General features: G+C 34.4%; 1 protein-coding gene across 2 annotated transcripts in view; it reads left to right on the top strand.

The window, feature by feature from the left end:
• LOC143255425 (general transcription factor II-I repeat domain-containing protein 2B-like) overlaps positions 1-18,906 on the top strand; it is a 19,545-nt gene extending 639 nt beyond the window's left edge. Inside the window, exons 1-4 of one of the 2 annotated variants that reach the window (XM_076511084.1) lie at positions 1,863-4,045; positions 5,181-5,295; positions 10,242-12,579; positions 17,678-18,906. In XM_076511084.1, the coding sequence (XP_076367199.1) occupies positions 5,240-5,295; positions 10,242-12,045 (1,860 nt within the window). In that variant the 5' untranslated portion in view covers positions 1,863-4,045; positions 5,181-5,239 and the 3' untranslated portion in view covers positions 12,046-12,579; positions 17,678-18,906. Of the gene's footprint in view, positions 1-1,862; positions 4,046-5,180; positions 5,296-10,241; positions 12,580-17,677 lie in introns of those variants that run through there. The other variant, XM_076511085.1, reaches the window with a different exon arrangement.

Genomic DNA, 18,906 nt, shown 5'->3' with positions numbered 1-18,906 from the left:
AATTCTACGTGAAGTTTAACACAGTTTACTGCAGACTAATGCACTGAAAACATCCACAAAAATTAACGCATAATTTTAAAGAAATACATAATGACGTTAGGTTGTATTCACCATAATACTAATGAATCAGATGCCTGTAAACGACAATGAAATATTCCTATAGAAAGGCCCAACATGGCCAGGTGGTTAAGGTGCTCGACTTGTAATTTGAGGGTCGCGGGATCGAATCCTCATTATACCATTCATGCTTGCCCTTTCAGACGTTCTGGTGTTATATTGTACGGTCAATCCTACTATTTGTTGGTAACAGAGTAGCCCAAGTGGATGGTGATGACAAACTGCCTTCCCTGTAGTCTTACACTGTTAAATTAGGGACGGTTAACACAAATAGCCCTCGTGTAGCTTTGCGCGAAATTCAAAAACAAACAAAACAATCCTATAAACATTTTGTAAGGCATTCATAAATTACAAAAATACCACATGCTTAGGCTAAAAATATACAAAAATTAGGTAAGATACTCACAAATAAACAGGATAATGAAAATTAATATACAAAATGGAAATAGGGATCGTCAAAAATTATAGAAACAAGTTAAATAAAAAGTTGATAGTTGTTGTAGACACAGAGACAAAATAGGAATTTTTAACTTGAAAAAATAATATAGACGATATTTCTCGCCTATTTAAATTTTTTAGTTGCCTCTAATTGTAGGTTTGAAAATATAATCCTTGCATTTTGATTGAACTTGTTTCTGTACGTTTGTGACGATCTCTATTCTCCTTTTTAAAGTTAACAGTTTTTGATTATTGTGTTTATTAGATTTCTTTATCTCCATTTATGGCGAACAAATTTTAAACTACATACGTGCATAGGCATTCAGCTGAATGTTACATGTTTTTAACAGTTTATTGCTGCATTGGATTTTAGGCCTGGCATGGCCAGGTGGTTAAGATACTCGATTGGTAATCTGAGAGTCACGGGTTCGAATTCTTGTCACTCCAAAAATGCTTGCCCTTTCAGCCATGAGAGGTTTATAATGTTACGTTCAATCCCACTACTCGTTGGTAAAAGAGTAGCCCAAGAATTGTCGTTAGGTGGTGATGACTAGCTGCCTTCCCTCTAGTTTCACACTGCTAAACTAAGGATGGCTAGCGCAGATAGCCCTCGAGTAGCTTTACGTTAAGTTAAAAAAACAAACAAACAAAACAAGCATTGGCTTTTTTCACCCAACCATTATTTACTGAGCCAAGTGGTTTTGTAAACACTTGTTTAGCAAGTGTCGAGTGCATAGGAAGCGCCACAACAACATCGTACATGTTTTGTACTTATAGCCCCATAGTTCAACTTTAATTAAAAAATAATAAGTTTTTTAAATAGGTTATGGACATTCATAGTGTTTCATATAATATATCTGTTTATGTTTTAGTGCATAAAATCTAGCTGATTTTACTGTAGGCTTATGAAAAAAAAATATGAATAAAATAATAAAATACACAATCACAATTTCAGCGAGGTAAGAAAATTAGCAGAATAAATCACCACTCATAAGAGTAGAAAAATCTACTATGTTAATCGTCTACTGAAATAGTGGCAAAGACTTTCAATGAATCAGCTTATAAATAGCCCCACCATCTTTGCAGGAGATTATATTGTTTCGTAGTTGTGCATAGATTTTGACTCTTTATTCATATCCGTTTTTTTTCTCTAGGCTTTGATGATTGAATGGCTTGGACATTAGCGATAAAAAATCTTATATAATTTCTACTTCTCTTTTAAGAATCAACATAAAAATTGTCCTATGACCTATTCAAGAGTTTATTTTTAATTAGATTTAAATAAAACATTCATAAATGTTTTTCTCTGTAGGCTTATAAAACAAGAATAGCACGAATAATAATAATAATATGAACAACTAATGAATTTTTAATTCTCTCTGTCAATCAGAATATCAACTTTTTTGCTATTACCTATATTTTCCCAACCTTAGTCATTGAGATAGAAGGCTTTGAGTGTTATTACAAGAATAATTCCACTTTGTAATACATTTTTGCCTATATTTTATATTAGATTTTTTTTCTGAAATTCCTGGGCTAAACCTAATATGAACCACTGTCATGATTCGTGATAATAAAGAACGGAATATAGTTTCGGTGACTTCATCAAAAATTTGTTATTATAGTTAAATGCGTAGGTTTATTTTGCATAGAATTTACGAGCCAAAGCTATATCTACTTGTGAACTATTGCTGTTCAGTGTAGAAAGTTTATTGATACTGACCAGACACTCGTCGTTTTGGTCGAACATCTTTCCTCAGGGTGTTCACATTGTTATTGAATTTCGTGCCAAGTTATTCAAAGACAATGTATGTTGGATGTCCCTAGTTTTGAAGGGATAAATTTAGCAACATCTTTCGTCAACTCGTGCTTTACTCTAACTGGATAGTGAAACTCAACCCTCTCTCTTATAACACAAAATGCAAAGTACCATTTCTTGCGACAGACTTTATACTGCCAAAAAAAAAAAACAACTCTCAACCATCTGATATAAATTATATATACCATGAATAAAAACGAAAAAATAATGAAACAGTAATCCAGTGAAGAAGTATTTTATGTATTACCGAAAAATACATACTTATCATTAGACCCAACGTATTACTGTCTTTTACAATAATAACAAATTATTTTTAACTTTGATAGTGCTAACGGATGTAGTGATGATGTTATAAACAGTATTTATGTACAATTACTAAGTCTACAATGTTGGAGACATTGCAAAAGCGTGTGTGTGTGTTCCTAGCGGGGGACCTGCGAAAGCGATCTCTGGTAGTAGTTGGAAATGAATAAATGAAAACACACACTCACACACGCACTTATATATATGCAGTTATTTATCCAACCAAACCAATGAAATCGTTTCTTGACTGTTCCAAGTGTTAAATGTAGCTGTGTTTGATGTGTGTGTTTTTTCGTATAGCAAAGTCATATCGGGCTATCTGCTGAGTCCATCGGGGAGAATCGAAATCCTAATCTTAGCGTTGTAAGTCCGTAGACTTACAGCTGTACCAGCGGAGGACGTTTGGATTTAAATGATCTCTTATTAGTCGACTTCATTTGGATAAGTTGATTTACCTATTCATACATACACTCATGGTAGTAAATGGTCACCACACCCATATTTTGTCATCAATATGTAACACTGTAACCAGCTCTTTAGAAAATTGGATGAAATGGTAAATTATAACTAAACTAACTACGTGAGAGTTCATCTAAATGTTTTAACATGTTTAAGTAATTACAAAATTTGATTTTTTTCTTATTTACTGAAAGATATTTGATAATACAATGACAGGAAAACATTACATTGCCATGATAAAATCGATATCGTAAGATAGTTAACTGATTTTATTGACTCTGTAAATAAACATATGTAGCCAGGAGAATAGGGGGCAACGTTTCGGGTTTTATACTGAAGCTTTTTTCAGTATAGAAGCAAAATGTCGTCCCTTTTTCTTTCAACAGGCAGTTCCAGTCTATCAAAGTTTTAAAAGCTACTATGTTTACCATATCTCAAGTTTTACTGAAACAACTTAAGGGTAGACCAGTTATTTTGAAATTTCTAATGAGCTGATTTGATAAATGTGTTTATTTTATATTATTTTTATTATATCGATAGAGATATCATTGAATTGTTTTTGTTTTGACTAATTTCAGTAGTCTGTAGAAAACATTGATCCTGAATTAAGTACTGACTTGTTTGTTTTTCAAATTCGTGCAAAGATACACGAGGACTATTTGTGTTAGCCGTCCCTAATTTAACAATGTAAGACTAGAGGGAAGACAGCTAGTCATCATTGACCACAATCAACTCTTGGGCTACTCTGTTACCAACGAATAGTGGGATTGATCGAAACATAATGTAACCACGACTGAAAGAGGCGAGCATATTTGGTGCAACGGGGATTCGAACCCTCGACCCTCTGATTACGAGTCAAGTGCCCTTACTAATTGTCCTTTAAGTTACGAAGATGACTATCTATGAATTGTACGTTTCAATGATAAGTGACAAATTTAACAAAATATAAGTTATACTTGTTGTAAAACGCTAGTTTTAGGCCTATTATATTTCTTACCACCACAAACATTGTATCCCGTTAGACTAACAACCGTTGATTAAGCGAAATATGTCGTCGGCAATGAATATGGCGGACAATGTATGGTTCAAATACTAATGTATACTTTTCTACCTGAAAAGCTCTAAGTAACAGAAATATAATTAAGTGCCATAAATATAAGAGGCCTAGCTAGCACTAGTTACTTAAGAAAAGACACTTGCATCATAAAAGTTATTGTTCTTAGGAAATACACGCACATACATGCGTATATATATATATATATATATCTTTTCTGATAAAAGAAATATTTCTTATGCTGACACATGTTGCAACATTACAAGATTTTTAGGCCTAGATTCTAGACAAATATTTGAATAACATTTACGAAAATAGAGTTAATTTTGTAGCAGTTTCAATATTAGGAGAAATGCCAAATTTAAGCACTTTCAGAATTGTTATTTTAATAACTAAGATAAATCTTCAACGTGTGCAGGACTCGGTCCAGAACACTTCAGGCTGGTTTTAGCACAAGAAACAGAACATTATATATCTGAGTAATTAGTTGTATTAACTATTGCTATGGTATGAACGTCTGTTATAAGCTGTGTTCACGGCAAGTGTGGTGTGTAGTAGTAGTATTATAAAACGCTCTTTTAATTCTTAAAATTCTCTAACGGACTAGATGAAGAATGTAGTGTTTAAATATATAATAAGGCTAATACTAACATTTTATTACATGTATAATTTATTATTATATATACATAATATTTAGAGATCGTATTTCCTACTTTAAGATGTATTTAAAAAAAAATTTAGAATATGAGCGAAATTCTGATATCTATATCCAAAATTTCATAGTTTTCTTTTCAGTTTTTATATGTACATTATACTTATTGTTTTTAGCGAAAGCATAAGTTCCTGTTAGGCCTAATTACCTTTGTTTATAAAATTATTAAGCTGCGATTATTATTTATGACGTGAGTCTAAAAAATTGATAATAAACTACTTAATTTGAGCTTCTTAAATATAAAAGTAATTTGTCCCTTTTTTTTTACAAATTCCTAGCAGTGGACCATTTGTGCATGCGCATTAATATATCGCCAAGAAAATAAGGCACCCAAGTCATGAATTCTGTGTTTGAAAGTGAAGTAGACTTTCAATCGGTATTCACATTCAAAGGGTAAGTACACTAAAGAATACACTATTTTAATAATTCACTCTTTTGTAAGGTAGATGCATTTGGATATACTCAAGCTACGCAAGGGCTATCTATCAGCGCTAGCCGTCTCTAAGTTTGTATTAATAGTCTAGAAAGAAGAAAGCCAGTCAGTAGTACCAACCGCTAACTTTTGGGCCATTCTAATCAAATAATGAGGTTTGATTGTCAACTTTATATTGCACCTATAACCATAAAGCGCAAATCGTGATATTTTAGCAACAGAACGCGAACCACAAACCCTTAAATTCACAGTCTGGGACACTAACTACTAGGCCACTACATGATCTTTTTGTTTTTAAGGTAAAATGTAATGCTTTTGAAATAAGAAGAAAATAGATTCTAGTTGGGTTTTTTTTTCGTACACCGCATTTGCAAGTTACGCTGGTGGTTAAGCTGTTGGAGATTCTAGCCACTGTCCACTGAAAACTTGATCTTCAATGTATCTTTAAGACAGCTGTTATGGATAATAATTTTTTACCATATAATTGAGAAAAGTTTGGTAGATATAACTAATCAAAACTGTCCGTTATGCAGTTTTTTACAGAAGAAGTTAGTAAAAACATTATTTAGGGAGGGAGTGAAGGGCTTTTCGTTATTATTAATTTTTCAATTATTGGCTGAAATGGTTGAGCCAATCTGAGTGCTTGTTCCTCGTTAACAATAAGTATTTACAGTTGAAAACAGGTTACTGAAGACTGATAAAAATATTCGAAACGTGAAATTAAAACACACTTTCCCGCAGAACAACTCGATACATACGTTTTGAAAGGCGAGTGGAATAATACATGTAATTTCAAGTTGTTCAACTTTTGCATGACATTAATATACCATTTATGTATTTTGGGATACATTTATATAGAATTACTTATAAATCATGGTAAAGAAAAGAGGAAACAAAAACACAACTGAAATGTCATTTGTTACCTGTAGTTGACGTGCTCGAGTACAGTTTGATTGTTTATATATATATGTGTGCTATGGAAAAGTGATATTTATTGTGGCATTAATATAAACTTAACAAATACACAAGCTTTCATAAAGTTCAGATAATGATTTGATGCGTGAAAGTACCAGTAAAAGTAATTCATAAGTAATTTTAAATTTACCGATGAGAATTTTTTTTTGTTATTTTTAATTTCGCACAAAGCTACTCGAGGGCTATCTGCGCTAGTCGTCCCTAATTTAGCAGTGTAAGACTAGAGGGAAGGCAGCTAGTCATCACCACTCACCGTCAACTCTTGGGCAACTCTTTTACCAACGAATAGTGGGATTGACCGTAACATTATAACGCCCCCACGGCTGAAAGGGCGAGCATGTTTGGCGTGACGGGGATGCGAACCCGCGACCCTCAGATTACGAGTCGCACGCCTTAACACGTTTGGTCATGCCGGGCCTACTGATGAGAAACCCTTTTGTACCAGTTGTATCGATAGAACTGAAATGGAATAACATATGAAGGGGCAAGCTCTGCTTTAATATCATTTGTTTTGAGGATATCAATGCTTCGTAAGTGTCAATAATAAATGCACAAATTGAGAAGCAGGACATTTGTTTTTTAGCGAAGTTCATTTCATATCTAATACACCTTAACTTTAGCATTCTGTATGTGTGTGTGATTTCTTATAGCAAAGCCACATCGCGCTATCTGCTGAGTCCACCGAGGAGTATTTAACCCTTGATTTCAACGTTGTAAATCCGTCCGTAGACTTACCTTTGTACCAGCTGGGGACTTTTAACGTTCTTTTAAGTCTTTTCTTTTTAGCGTGAAGCTAAAAATTGAGCCATCCGCGCTCTGTTCATAGCTGGAATCGAGCACCAGATTTTAATGATGTAAATCCATAAAATTAGTGCTCAACTACCGAGAAATTTTTAGAATTAAAAATAGTAAAGTGTATACATAAGGGTAAAATTAGAGTTATTTTGTGATTTTAAGTATTTTTTTCCTATATCTTTGTTTACAAGATCATAATTTGATATTATCAATACGTTTTAGAACAGCCTCCCCTAGTGATACAACAATATGTCTGCGGACTCACACTGCTAGAAACTGGGTTTTGATATACGTGTTGGATAAAGAAACAGCTAGCCATTTGTGTAACTTTGTGCATGATTCCAAACAATCTATCTTTTAGAACAACACATCTTCAAGTCACCTTTACAGCTGGTTAAACGATTTACCTATACTAATAAAGTAGTGTATTATCACAGGTAAACGCTTCGTATTTATATCTACGTACGTACTTGGCCAACAAGCGAATATCCAATTATGCTATGCTCTCTGGAGAGTTTATGGTTGGAGGTTTGGGTCACAGAATTATTCGGGAAACAGTATCTACATGGAGAGAATTATGAACGATGTTAAGGCCAGTATCTGGATGAAATTGGCCTTCAATATTGCCCAAGGAATTAAAAGAAATATTAAGATAGCTCATTTGGGAAAACAACGAGATTGGAAAGCATTGTTGTCCAACCAGAAGGAAAAACCTCATCTCTAAAGTAAAAGCTGTAGTTACAAGAGGAATCTTCACCTGCCAATTATAAAATAACGTGATGAAGCTAGGCATTTCTCCAGGTGCTGCTTATGTGATTGTAATCACGGATTTGAAAATGCTTAATAAACGAGATTTCATAAAACAAACAAAAACTAGATTCACGGAAACCTAATTCGCCCTAATACTTATCAGCGTCCCCTGGCGAGATTCCATCTGATTATTATTTTTGTTATGTTGACGTCTGAATACACTGGAGGATCACTCGAATGATGTGCGGTGTAAGGTGCCTCGTAGTCCTCTCTAGAAACTTGCTTTAATGGCAACTGAAGTGTCAGTCAATAGCGCATAACCATGGTTACCAGAATGAGGAGAGCAAAGGTGGGAAACTCGTTCAAAAGACAACATTTTTCTCATAAATTGCGAACAGTTCTCAGTGTACTGTTTTATATTGGTAGATTCGTGATGTTACTTAATTGTTACACTTCTAACAGCTGTACGTTTAGTTCACACTAAGATTTTCGGGGCTGTAGTAAAGTGGAGAAAAGCTTTGAGTATTGTAATTTTATTTTTAAATATAATCTTTACTATAAAACTAGAGAGTAGAAAACTATAACATGTTAATAATGCTATAAGAAATAGAAAGTAAACTTACGGAAAACAGTGGGATATTTGAGGTATGCCCGCCACAAATATGAAAACTCGATTTTTCACATTCTAAGTCTTAAATCTTTCCGCGAAGTCACCAGGATGAAAGTATTAGATACAAAACACCAATTGAAAATTTTAAACAAATAACGATTGCACTTCTTTATAGTGAAACATTTAGAATCACTCAATCACTGAAGCTATTTCTTAATAGACCGTGTAACGAACAGTTAGTTAAAAATAGGATTAATGTGTACGGTTTTGGAAAAGTTGTATAGAATGTTATTTAATTTATTATTGTACTCGTTAAAGCAATAAAGCCAGGACAAAAAGTACACCAAGACTACCTACTCCAACTTGATATTTACGTTTATAATTTAAAACATTGTTCCTACAACCAGAAGTTTCCATCAATCTGTTTTAACACTTTTCACTCGAGAGATGACAACTCATCATTTGATGTGATCTTCATTGCTAACGGAAATTCATCAAAGATAGATTACGTGATCGACTGTAAGACGACATCACAATCTATTTCAAGAGTTAGATCCAATATGATGGGAACTTTCTGAAAAGGTAACCGTTCATAGAATAGAAAAAACAAATAAATAAAGCCCCGATAATTATATGAGTTAGAGCAATATATCAGTATTCTGAATATAATTATATGAGTTAGAGCAGGGGTGTGCAACAGGCGGCCCGCGGGCCACAACCCGGCCCGCCAAGCCATTTAGTGTGGCCCTAGTTGTTGTAATCTAACCATGTGGCCTGATCTGTAATCCAACGCAAATGGAATATTTTTAAAAGCATCGATCCTACGGGATTCCCAGGCTTCGACTCGACAAACTTCTAAAATTATCTTTGCTATAGAGGAGCAGGCCGAATTCGATTGGTCGGCCTCCTTAGGGCATGAATAGGTGACGTGCACTAGCACTATTGTCTACGACTCAACGTCATGTCCTGAACCTCGCCTTCGCCCGCTGGCGACAATTTTCCCTAACCTCTGCTGTCCGTCATTCATTATTGGTGAAAATTTTATTACCTTTTACAGTTACTACAAGAGATTGAAGGTAAATTGATTATTATTTAGCATATTGTTGTGACTTTACTGAATTTATTAAAATTTTTGCTTTCAGATGCATCTGATTCTATGTACAGTGTGACCTCGTTATTCGCGGGGGTTACGTTCTTTACCCTCCCGCGAATAGCGAAAAACCGCGAATATTGGATGCAGTTTTAAAACGTATATGTATGCGATTATATACTATATGAAATGCTTCCCAAACACTAATGATACTTATACTCATTGATGCAGTAATAATGTAGCAATATTGCATACTGTTATGTATTTCACTAAATTGTACCGTGCGTTACCGGGCTGTGCTTTGCCGTTTGCGTTGTTGGGGAAGCTGAGGCAGTCAGCCAATAGCAGTCCAATCTTGTTTGGTGAAGACGACAATTGATAAAAACGGTTTGATTGAGTAAATACAACAGAAATCTCCTCGAAAAGCCCTTTCAGTCTCTGTGACCTACAAAAACGCAGTTCGCGCATAACCCGCGAATATGCGGGGCCGCGAATGGCGAACCGCGAATAGGCGAGGTCACACTGTATTTTGCTATTCTCAATTAATTTAAGTACCGGAAGGCTATGATCGGGATGCCAATTTAGAAACATGTGTTTCTGTCCATAAGAGGTTCCATGTGTAAATAAATTCTATGTTTTTTTCTACTTTGCTATTTTCGTGAGAATAATTTTTGTTTTGATTTCAGGGCTAGTAAAATGTCAGCAGTTAAGAAACGAAAAATTGATGATGAGGGAAGGTTATTCAACAGTGAATGGTGCACAAAATATCTTGTTCTCCCACATAATCAAGGTGTTGTCTGCCTCGTCTGTCAAACTACAATTGCAGTCATGAAAGAGTACAATATTAAGCGACGTTACGCAACTAAGCACTCCTCCCAGTTTGATGAAATTGTTGGTCAGGCACGAAAGGACAAAATTGAACATTTAAAAACATCCATTGAAAAGCAACAAGGTGTTTTTACCACTTTCAAGAAAAATTCAGAACTGGTGACAAAACTGAGTTTTAAGCTTTGTGAATGTATGGCAGAAAAGGGAAAGCCTTTCAGTGATGGAGAATTTATTAAAAATTGTTTAACAATATTCACAGAATATGCATGTCCAGAGAAAAAATATTTGGTGGAGCAAACTAGCCTTTCCCGCTTTACTGTCTCACGCAGGACAAAAGATCTTTCAGAGGACATCAAAGAAACTTTGAAAGAGAGATTGAATTCGTGTGAAGCTTTCAGTCTGGCTTTGGATGAAAGCACTGATATCAATGACACATCCCAACTTGTCGTTTTCATCAGAGCTGTTATTGCAGGCTTTGATGATTTCGAAGAGTTTTTAGATATGGCAAACCTTTCCTCCACAACCACAGGACAGGATATTTGTGAACAAGTGCTTAAGGTTGTAGAAAAGTTTGAACTGAATCCTTATAAATTATGTGGTGTTACAACAGATGGTGCTCCTTCCATGACAGGTAGGACAAATGGATTCACCAAGAAATTTCTAACTGCAATTGGAGCACAAGACGTAGTTGTAAGCCATTGCATTATTCACCAAGAGAGCTTGTGCACCAAAGTTCTGGATTTTGCAGAAGTCATGAAAAATGTCGTCCAATGCGTAAATTATATTCGAACACGAGGATTAAATCATCGACAATTTAAAACTTTTTTAGATGAGCTGGACAGTGAGTATTCAGATGTTTTGTACTTCTCTGCTGTACGTTGGCTTAGTAGAGCTGCTACTTTGAAGAGATTCTGGAATCTGCGAGAGGAGATTAAGTTCTTCATGGAGAGCAAACGTCAGAATGTGGACTTCTTGAGCAATGAGAACTGGCTGAATGACTTAGCATTCCTCACAGACATTACACAGCATCTGTCTGATTTAAACTTAAAACTACAAGGGAAAAGTCAACTTGTGAATAAGTTGTTTGAGCATATTTGTGCTTTTGAGAAGAAATTGGAACTTTTCCAGGTTCAGTTGAGAAGAGCCATATTGACCCATTTTACATGTCTTGCAACCAGGAAACTGGAATTTCCTAATCTGGATTGCACCAAATATGGAACCAGTGTACAAAAGCTGCGTGATGAGTTTGCAAACAGATTTCCAGATTTCAGACAAACTGAAATTAGATTGAAATTGTTCGCTCAACCTTTTGATTTGGCAGTGGAAGACAGTCCTGATGATTGCCAAATGGAACTCATTGAACTGCAGGCTGACATGGACACTAAAAGGAAATTCTCTGAAAACAGTTTGCTAGACTTTTACAAACTCTGTGTACGTGAAAAGTTTCCCAATTTGTCCCGTCATGCACAAAGAATTGCCTCCCTTTTTGGTAGCACCTACTGCTGTGAGCAATTTTTCTCCAAAATGAAGCTCATCAAAACCAAATGTAGAAGTCAGCTGACTGATGAACATTTGACCAGTCAGTTAAGAGTGGCAACCACTTCTGTCAAAGCTGATATTGACAAGCTCTGCAAGGACTCTAAATTTCAAGTGTCGCACTAAAATGATCACTCATGCAAAAATATAAAATATTATTGCTTGCATTTTGAGAATTTTTTTTAATTTATTGTGCATGTACACGAATAAGCTTGTTTTTTAAGTGGCCCCGCTTGATTGATGAAGTTGGTTATATGGCCCACCGACGAAAAATGTTGCACACAAACTGCAAATGTTACTGCAAACAGCATTTGGAAACAAAGCTTGCATTTGTTATTACCCTATGGATTTCCAATTAATATACTTATTTATTCATTTAACTTTATGTAAGAACTCGCAGAACTGGAGCTATGATGTGACAACTCTTCTGGAATACACCGACACGTCTACAGACTTACAACGCTAAAAACTGGGTTTCGATATACATGGTGGGGCAGAGCACATACAGACCTTGTGTAGCTTTGTCTTTAACTACAGACAATCCTCTGTAATACAGTCCTTGGGGTAGGATGTGAAACAACTTGTCTATAACAGGATCATGGAGGCAGGGAATGGAACAACTGGCCTGTTATATAATCCTGGTGGCAGGATATAAATTTAGTAATGAAACATAACTTATTTAAGTAATAATATTTCTTTCATCACCTACTTTCACTTTGAAATTTATCAATAATGTTTCCAGCGCTTTAAGTTTAAAAACAACAACAACAACAAATAAATATTCAAATTTACTCATACGTGTGATTTTTGTTAACAAAACTGAACTATTATTTCCCAATTTAATATTTTACATTCATGTGGAAATGGAAGTTTATTCCAAGGTAAGATTAAAGAAATTAATTACAAATATTTTAGATGAAATATTACAACCCAAGTGTTACCTTACAGGCAAATTTGCTTTTTACTTCATTTTATGTTGAAAAAACAAAAAATAACTAAAGTTTATAATAGCAATCATACGATAAAAATATTGTAAATATAAAAATAATCCTGGTTTCTTCAGTTCATCATCATATTGATCACACATACGATTATCAGCCATGAGATCTAAAATGTAATTGTTTTTTTCTTTCATCGTCTGTTATAGTAAGCTCACACAACTTTTCTAAGTTGACACAATGAAGTGAATGACAAAGATATGTGAATATCTCAGTCATGTGGAGAGCTATACACAAGTAAAAGCCGCAATGCCACAATTATCATATTGTTTTTTAACATAATATAAAAACGCTCTTAAACCGATATTACAGTTGCACTGAACGTTGGCAAAATAAATCACCATCCACAGCAAGAACAGACAACACGTTTATAAGTTTTGGTTGGTCGTAATTGTAAGCTACCTGCTTTGAGACTAATTCACAAGTTTTCAGCTGCAACGATATACAGTGTACAGATGATTGGAAACAAATGCTACAAGATCACCCAATAAAATGCATTCTGATCCACTACTAGCCACAAAAATGGCACGAGATAGGTGAGGGAATTTTATTTTTGTATCCGGGTACCAGAAATATGTTCAGTTGGAAAGTGTCTGGAATTAACAAAACTGAATTTTACTCTCATGAAACATTAAGACTGGATGTAGCTTTTCAGAAAAGTGGACAAGTATAAATTAGAGTATCACACTATTTTTAAGTATGCAACATTGGAAACAAGTTTCTGTTTGGTGATTTGGTAATCATTCTTCCCGAGACCTGAGGCCCGACATGGCTAGGTGGTTAAGACACTCGACTCGTAATCTGAGGGTCGTGGGTTCGAATTGCCGTCGCACCGAACATGCTTGCTCTTTCAGCCGTGGAGGCGTTATAACGTGACGGTCAATCCCATTATTCGTTGGTAAAAGAGTAGTGTAAGAGTTGGCGGTGAGTCGTAATGACTAGCTGCCTTCTCTCTATCTCACGCTGCTAAATTAGGGACGGCTAGCGCAGATAACCCTCATGTAGCTTTGCGTGAAATTCAAAAACAAACAAACCCGAGATCTGATATGTCGTGAGCTGGAAGTATGTAAATCCAACATTACCAAATGTTAATATAAGAGAATAATTTTAATGTTCAATCATTTTTGTCTTAGTTTACAGAACGGCCACTATATGATTAAACTCATAAATTTTTGCATAAAAATCAAACTGGTTGACAATATGTTAAAACATAGCTAAAATATTATAAATTCCAATTATCCTTTAATTAATTAATCCTGCGTCTGATGAAATGGTAATAAGATGACCATTTAGTTAATGTGGTTTTACTTTAAAATACATCAAGTGGCTCGAACCACTGGCAGAAAAAAATGTTTTGTGTTCTCAATATTCACGACAGCTGTGACCAAGGAAACTCGGGTTGAGTATTTTGTGCAGTGTTTCGTGTTCTACACGGAATGAAGCATTGATAGCTTGGAGTTTCCCTTCTCCGGAAAATTATAATTTAGGTTTCAGATAATTTTGGGTGTAACGCAACTTTCTTTATTTAAAAGCATATGCTCCCTCGTAGGTCGGCACGTTTGATGGCTTATAACGCCAATTCGAGTTTCGATACCTGCTGTGAGCAAACCACAGATAGCTCATTGTGGAGCTTTGTGCTTAACAATAAACAAAAATAGACGCATACTAATAATCTCTGACTTACTCCAATTAAACTCTTTTTGTAGGTTTTATAGACATAAACATTAATAATGAAACTTTAATATAAAGTAATAACAATGATCAGGTAGAGACATATCCTCAGACTGCCATGATATTAGTTTATGAAACATAAAATTTTAATATTTTATCGTTTTGTCGAAAAGAGACTGATGCTTCCTCAGTTCTCGCTTCCAGTTTACAGATTGTTTTCCGAAAGGTTAAACTAAAATAAGATCCTGTTTACACTTTATGTTTTCGTCAGCACTAGGCAATGTAGTCTTCGCCGCCAGAGCGCTCAAAGGTCACCTGTAAGCATGTGAACGTGCATGAACTCTTCAGCTCTTCTCTCAGCGAATCGACGTTGTTTTCCGTCCCAATTACTGCAAGGTTTTAGCAAAGGAATAAAAAACAAAAGTAGCACTCATAGTTTCTTAAAATCGAAACTGAAAGAAACAACAACAACCAAAAAACACTACTGCACCATTATAGAAACGCTTGTTCCTGTGTGGTATTTCTAAAGAAATCTTTATCGACAAAGACTTTTCTTCTCTCAACCTACACCGTGAATGTACATATATTTCATCATTTTTTGTGGGTGTGTATTTTGAAAATATGGCACCGTGTTGCAACTAGGTTCGTGTCAATTCCTGGTTCATGTCAAGTTAAAGGACATTTCTTGTGTTTATTCACCAGAAACTAAATGCTAGCGTCACATGAACTGAGAGCCAGTTTTATAATTACTGTTTGATAGGAATTCACTCTTAGAATGTAGAAATAATTGCAAAGATACAACTTTTTGGACTGAATTAGTTTTGAGTTTGCTTCAAGAAAATTCGGGCATACAGCATCTATTTAAACTTGATCAGCACCGACGAATTATTATTAAACCATTTTATTTATTAAAGGTCTTAGTGCTTATGGATATTTAACGCCTCTAACGGCAATTGTTAACGTTCAATATCTCATACATTAAAAAATGATTTATTGATTTTTTTTCCATCACTAAGTAACAAAATCACGATAAAATCTTTTGAAGTGTTGCTTTTTTATCCGCGGCATCCGAGGCATAACGGCTAATAGAATTACTATGAGTTTGTTTTTTCTTTTAAGTACAAACTACTAACCCATAGCTCCATCTCCTGACAAATTAGAGATCAAATTACAGCAGCAGCTATTGAGGATTCTTCAAATGATTAATCCTGGCTTGGGTACAATTTTCAGTTGCTATTGTCTTCTTTCAGTTGATCATTTACAGAATTTGCATCAACAATTGCACTCTGATGGCTCAATAGTAAGTCTGAAGGCTTATAACGTGAAAAATCGGGTATCGATACTCGTCAGTGGACATAACACAAATAGCTTATGCGAATAGCTTTATGCTTAAAACAAGTAATGGTTAATCCAACTATATTTCTAGTTCATGTTGTGCTTCCAAGTGGTTTGACAATAAGGATGCCCTTGATGGGCCCAGAACAGATAGCCCAGTGTATAGCTTTGTACTTTATCTCAGTTTATCTCAGAAGTTCTATTTTCATAGGATTACTTGTTTTGTAAAATATTAAAACATATTATAACCCTAATGCTATAGGGTAGAGGTTTATTGATGGTACCAGGGGGGGAATATTTTATCCTTCAAATGAAAAGCTATGTTTCATTCTGTACACTTTAGTTTTTCTTTTAAAAACAGTATTTGGTAAATAGGTCGGCTATCCTATTCGAAGTAAAAAAGTCCATATTTTATCTACGAGTATGTTTTAGTTTATTCGATGATTTGCATATAATACATAATAATCAATATTTACAAAATTATTCATGTAAACCAAAGCGTTATTTCAAAAACAAACCCAAACAAAAGGAAACGTACATGGCAAATACAGTAATGTGATTATATAATCATTGGCTTCCCAGTGCCACAGCGGTGTGTTTGCGGACTCGCACCTCTAAAATCCGCGTTTCAATACCCATTGTGGGTAGAGTACAAATAATCCATTGTGTAGTTTTGTGCTTTGTTCCAAAATAACCAAACATAATCATATAATGATATAAGCCTTATATAATAAAATAAATAAATAAAACGTAATTTCTGGTAGATAGTTCTAAATAAGATGTTAGAAAATAAGCTTTTGTGTATTTTATAAGAGAAAATTAGTGACTGTAGCGATAGTTAATCTTCATTCTCTGTCTTTCCTCCTTCTTTTGGTAGAAATTAAACACTTAATTACAAGCCTTTGTTTAGGGCATAATATTTTTTTTAAAAATATATATAATTTTATTCTTAATTACACTTTGGATAATACGTTCGAGCATGGCCTAGAAGTTGAAATCTAAAGCTCGAGCCGCTTTTAAGTTTGGGGCGTAATAACCATGACAGTCACTTTTTCTATAGTTACCTTCTAGTCACCTGTTATAAATTAGGTTTCGCTATGTCTGAAAGCGGGTTCTCTGAACTGGCCATTTAACCTTGTGTCACGTAAGGTATTGTTGTGGTTAAAATTATATAATACGCATAATCTTTAAAACACAAAATATGGTGCTTTCAAACCAAGCGTGTATTGAAAATAATTCATAGGCTCAGTATATCACTAATAGTATATCACTATTATGGAAACATTTGTCAAGTCTACATTCTACTGAAAACTTCATGCTTTTTAAATTTTATTTTTAAGTAAAAACATTTAAAATAATCATTGACTACTGACTGTGTTTAATTTTCCTGATAAATATTGTATCAAAAGATTTCTTTGTTTGGTTGGAATTACGCCCAAGACAGCAGAATAGGATATTTGTACTCCGCCCATCAGGTGTATTGAAACAAGATTTTTAACGGAGGAAATCTGTAGACATCCCACTGTGCCATGGGGGAGTCAGTGAAAAGAAATTGGAATTGGAGAATCTGATTTAACTTCTGTTGTTGTATTAAATTATCCTAAAATTGTATTTATACACTTCATGTTTTATTTATCTGAAAATTACTGTGATCTAAAAGACTATGCTTTGGATTTTTTAAAGAAATATAAGTATTTGTATGTTCTCATATCATTATTTCAAATTATAATGCTCTTGTATCATTTGTTCCCTAGTGTCTTATCGGGAAGTCTTCAGGTTTACGACACTAAAATTCGAGTTTCGACACCCGTAGTAGGCAGAACACAACCAACCAGTTGCGTAGCTTTTCGTTTAACAACAACCATATATGAAGCAACTCAATGTACATCATCCTCCAAGTGGAACCTTAGCTAAATATTATAACTGTTCATATTCTCGTCATACTAATAAGTCCTGTGTTTCATACAGACTGAAGCAGATAGCCCAATGGAACGTTTGTTTTGTATTTCTATCTCCTTTTTATTGCTCTAAAGCACAATTCTAGTCAGCCAAAATTTATTGTTCTCGTAATGTGTTTGGAACCATCTTACCAGTTAGAAAGAAGCTAATTTTCAGGCAATATATTATATCCAGGACGTTAAAAGCTCCTGATCTGTCACAGTGATTATGAAATATAACTTAATATCAAATAATTCAATTTTGTTTCAGGAAACATTTACACGATATACATGTATCCTTCTCAAATGAAATGAAATGATACTAGAAAATTAACTGGGGCGTGAACAGCCTGCTCGAACTGCTAACATTGGTCAACAAGAATATGTTACCATGGAAACAGTGTGATCGTCAAAGCGTTACCATAGATATATTGGGATCGCAAATTAAGTGAAGGAAAAACATGTTAAAAGTTTACAAGCCTATAAGTAGATATATTTGATTAGTAGAAACAGTTTTTATTTCTCTTCTCGGTTTATACTTTAAAACTTTTTACCGAATAATGAATTGTGACGAATGTATATGTAACAAGCTGTGTAATATACAGGGTGAGGCCAAAGCTACTTGCCTCATAGATTCTATTCAGTATTAGAATATAATATTAAAACATTAATAGTTAGCCTCGTCTTTCTCGTAAGGGTGAGCATGCCCTTTTCTAATCTCTATTGGTTAATTTTAATCACTTTTAAATAAACATTATTTAACAAGACATGTAGCAAGTTACTTTTGCTCCACCGTATATTTTCCAAACGCTGTAACATCTACGAAAAAAGCATACCAATAATTAAACTTACTTAGTTATCTAACTACATCTAGTGTGTTAAATTACTCATAAAAAAACAAAATTAATGGGGTTTAAAACATGAATACAACTTTATATAAAAAATATACAGGAAATTAAATAAACTGGATTTCATGACAAGGTATGAAGTTATTTTACGTTTAAAAACACGTGATGGTTATGTATATTTTGTAACACGTTGTTATA

Source organism: Tachypleus tridentatus, chromosome 7 (genome assembly GCF_004210375.1).
Source record: "Tachypleus tridentatus isolate NWPU-2018 chromosome 7, ASM421037v1, whole genome shotgun sequence".
In the NCBI taxonomy this organism is placed as follows: domain Eukaryota; kingdom Metazoa; phylum Arthropoda; class Merostomata; order Xiphosura; family Limulidae; genus Tachypleus; species Tachypleus tridentatus.
This window is presented reverse-complemented; position numbering and strand designations above follow the sequence as displayed.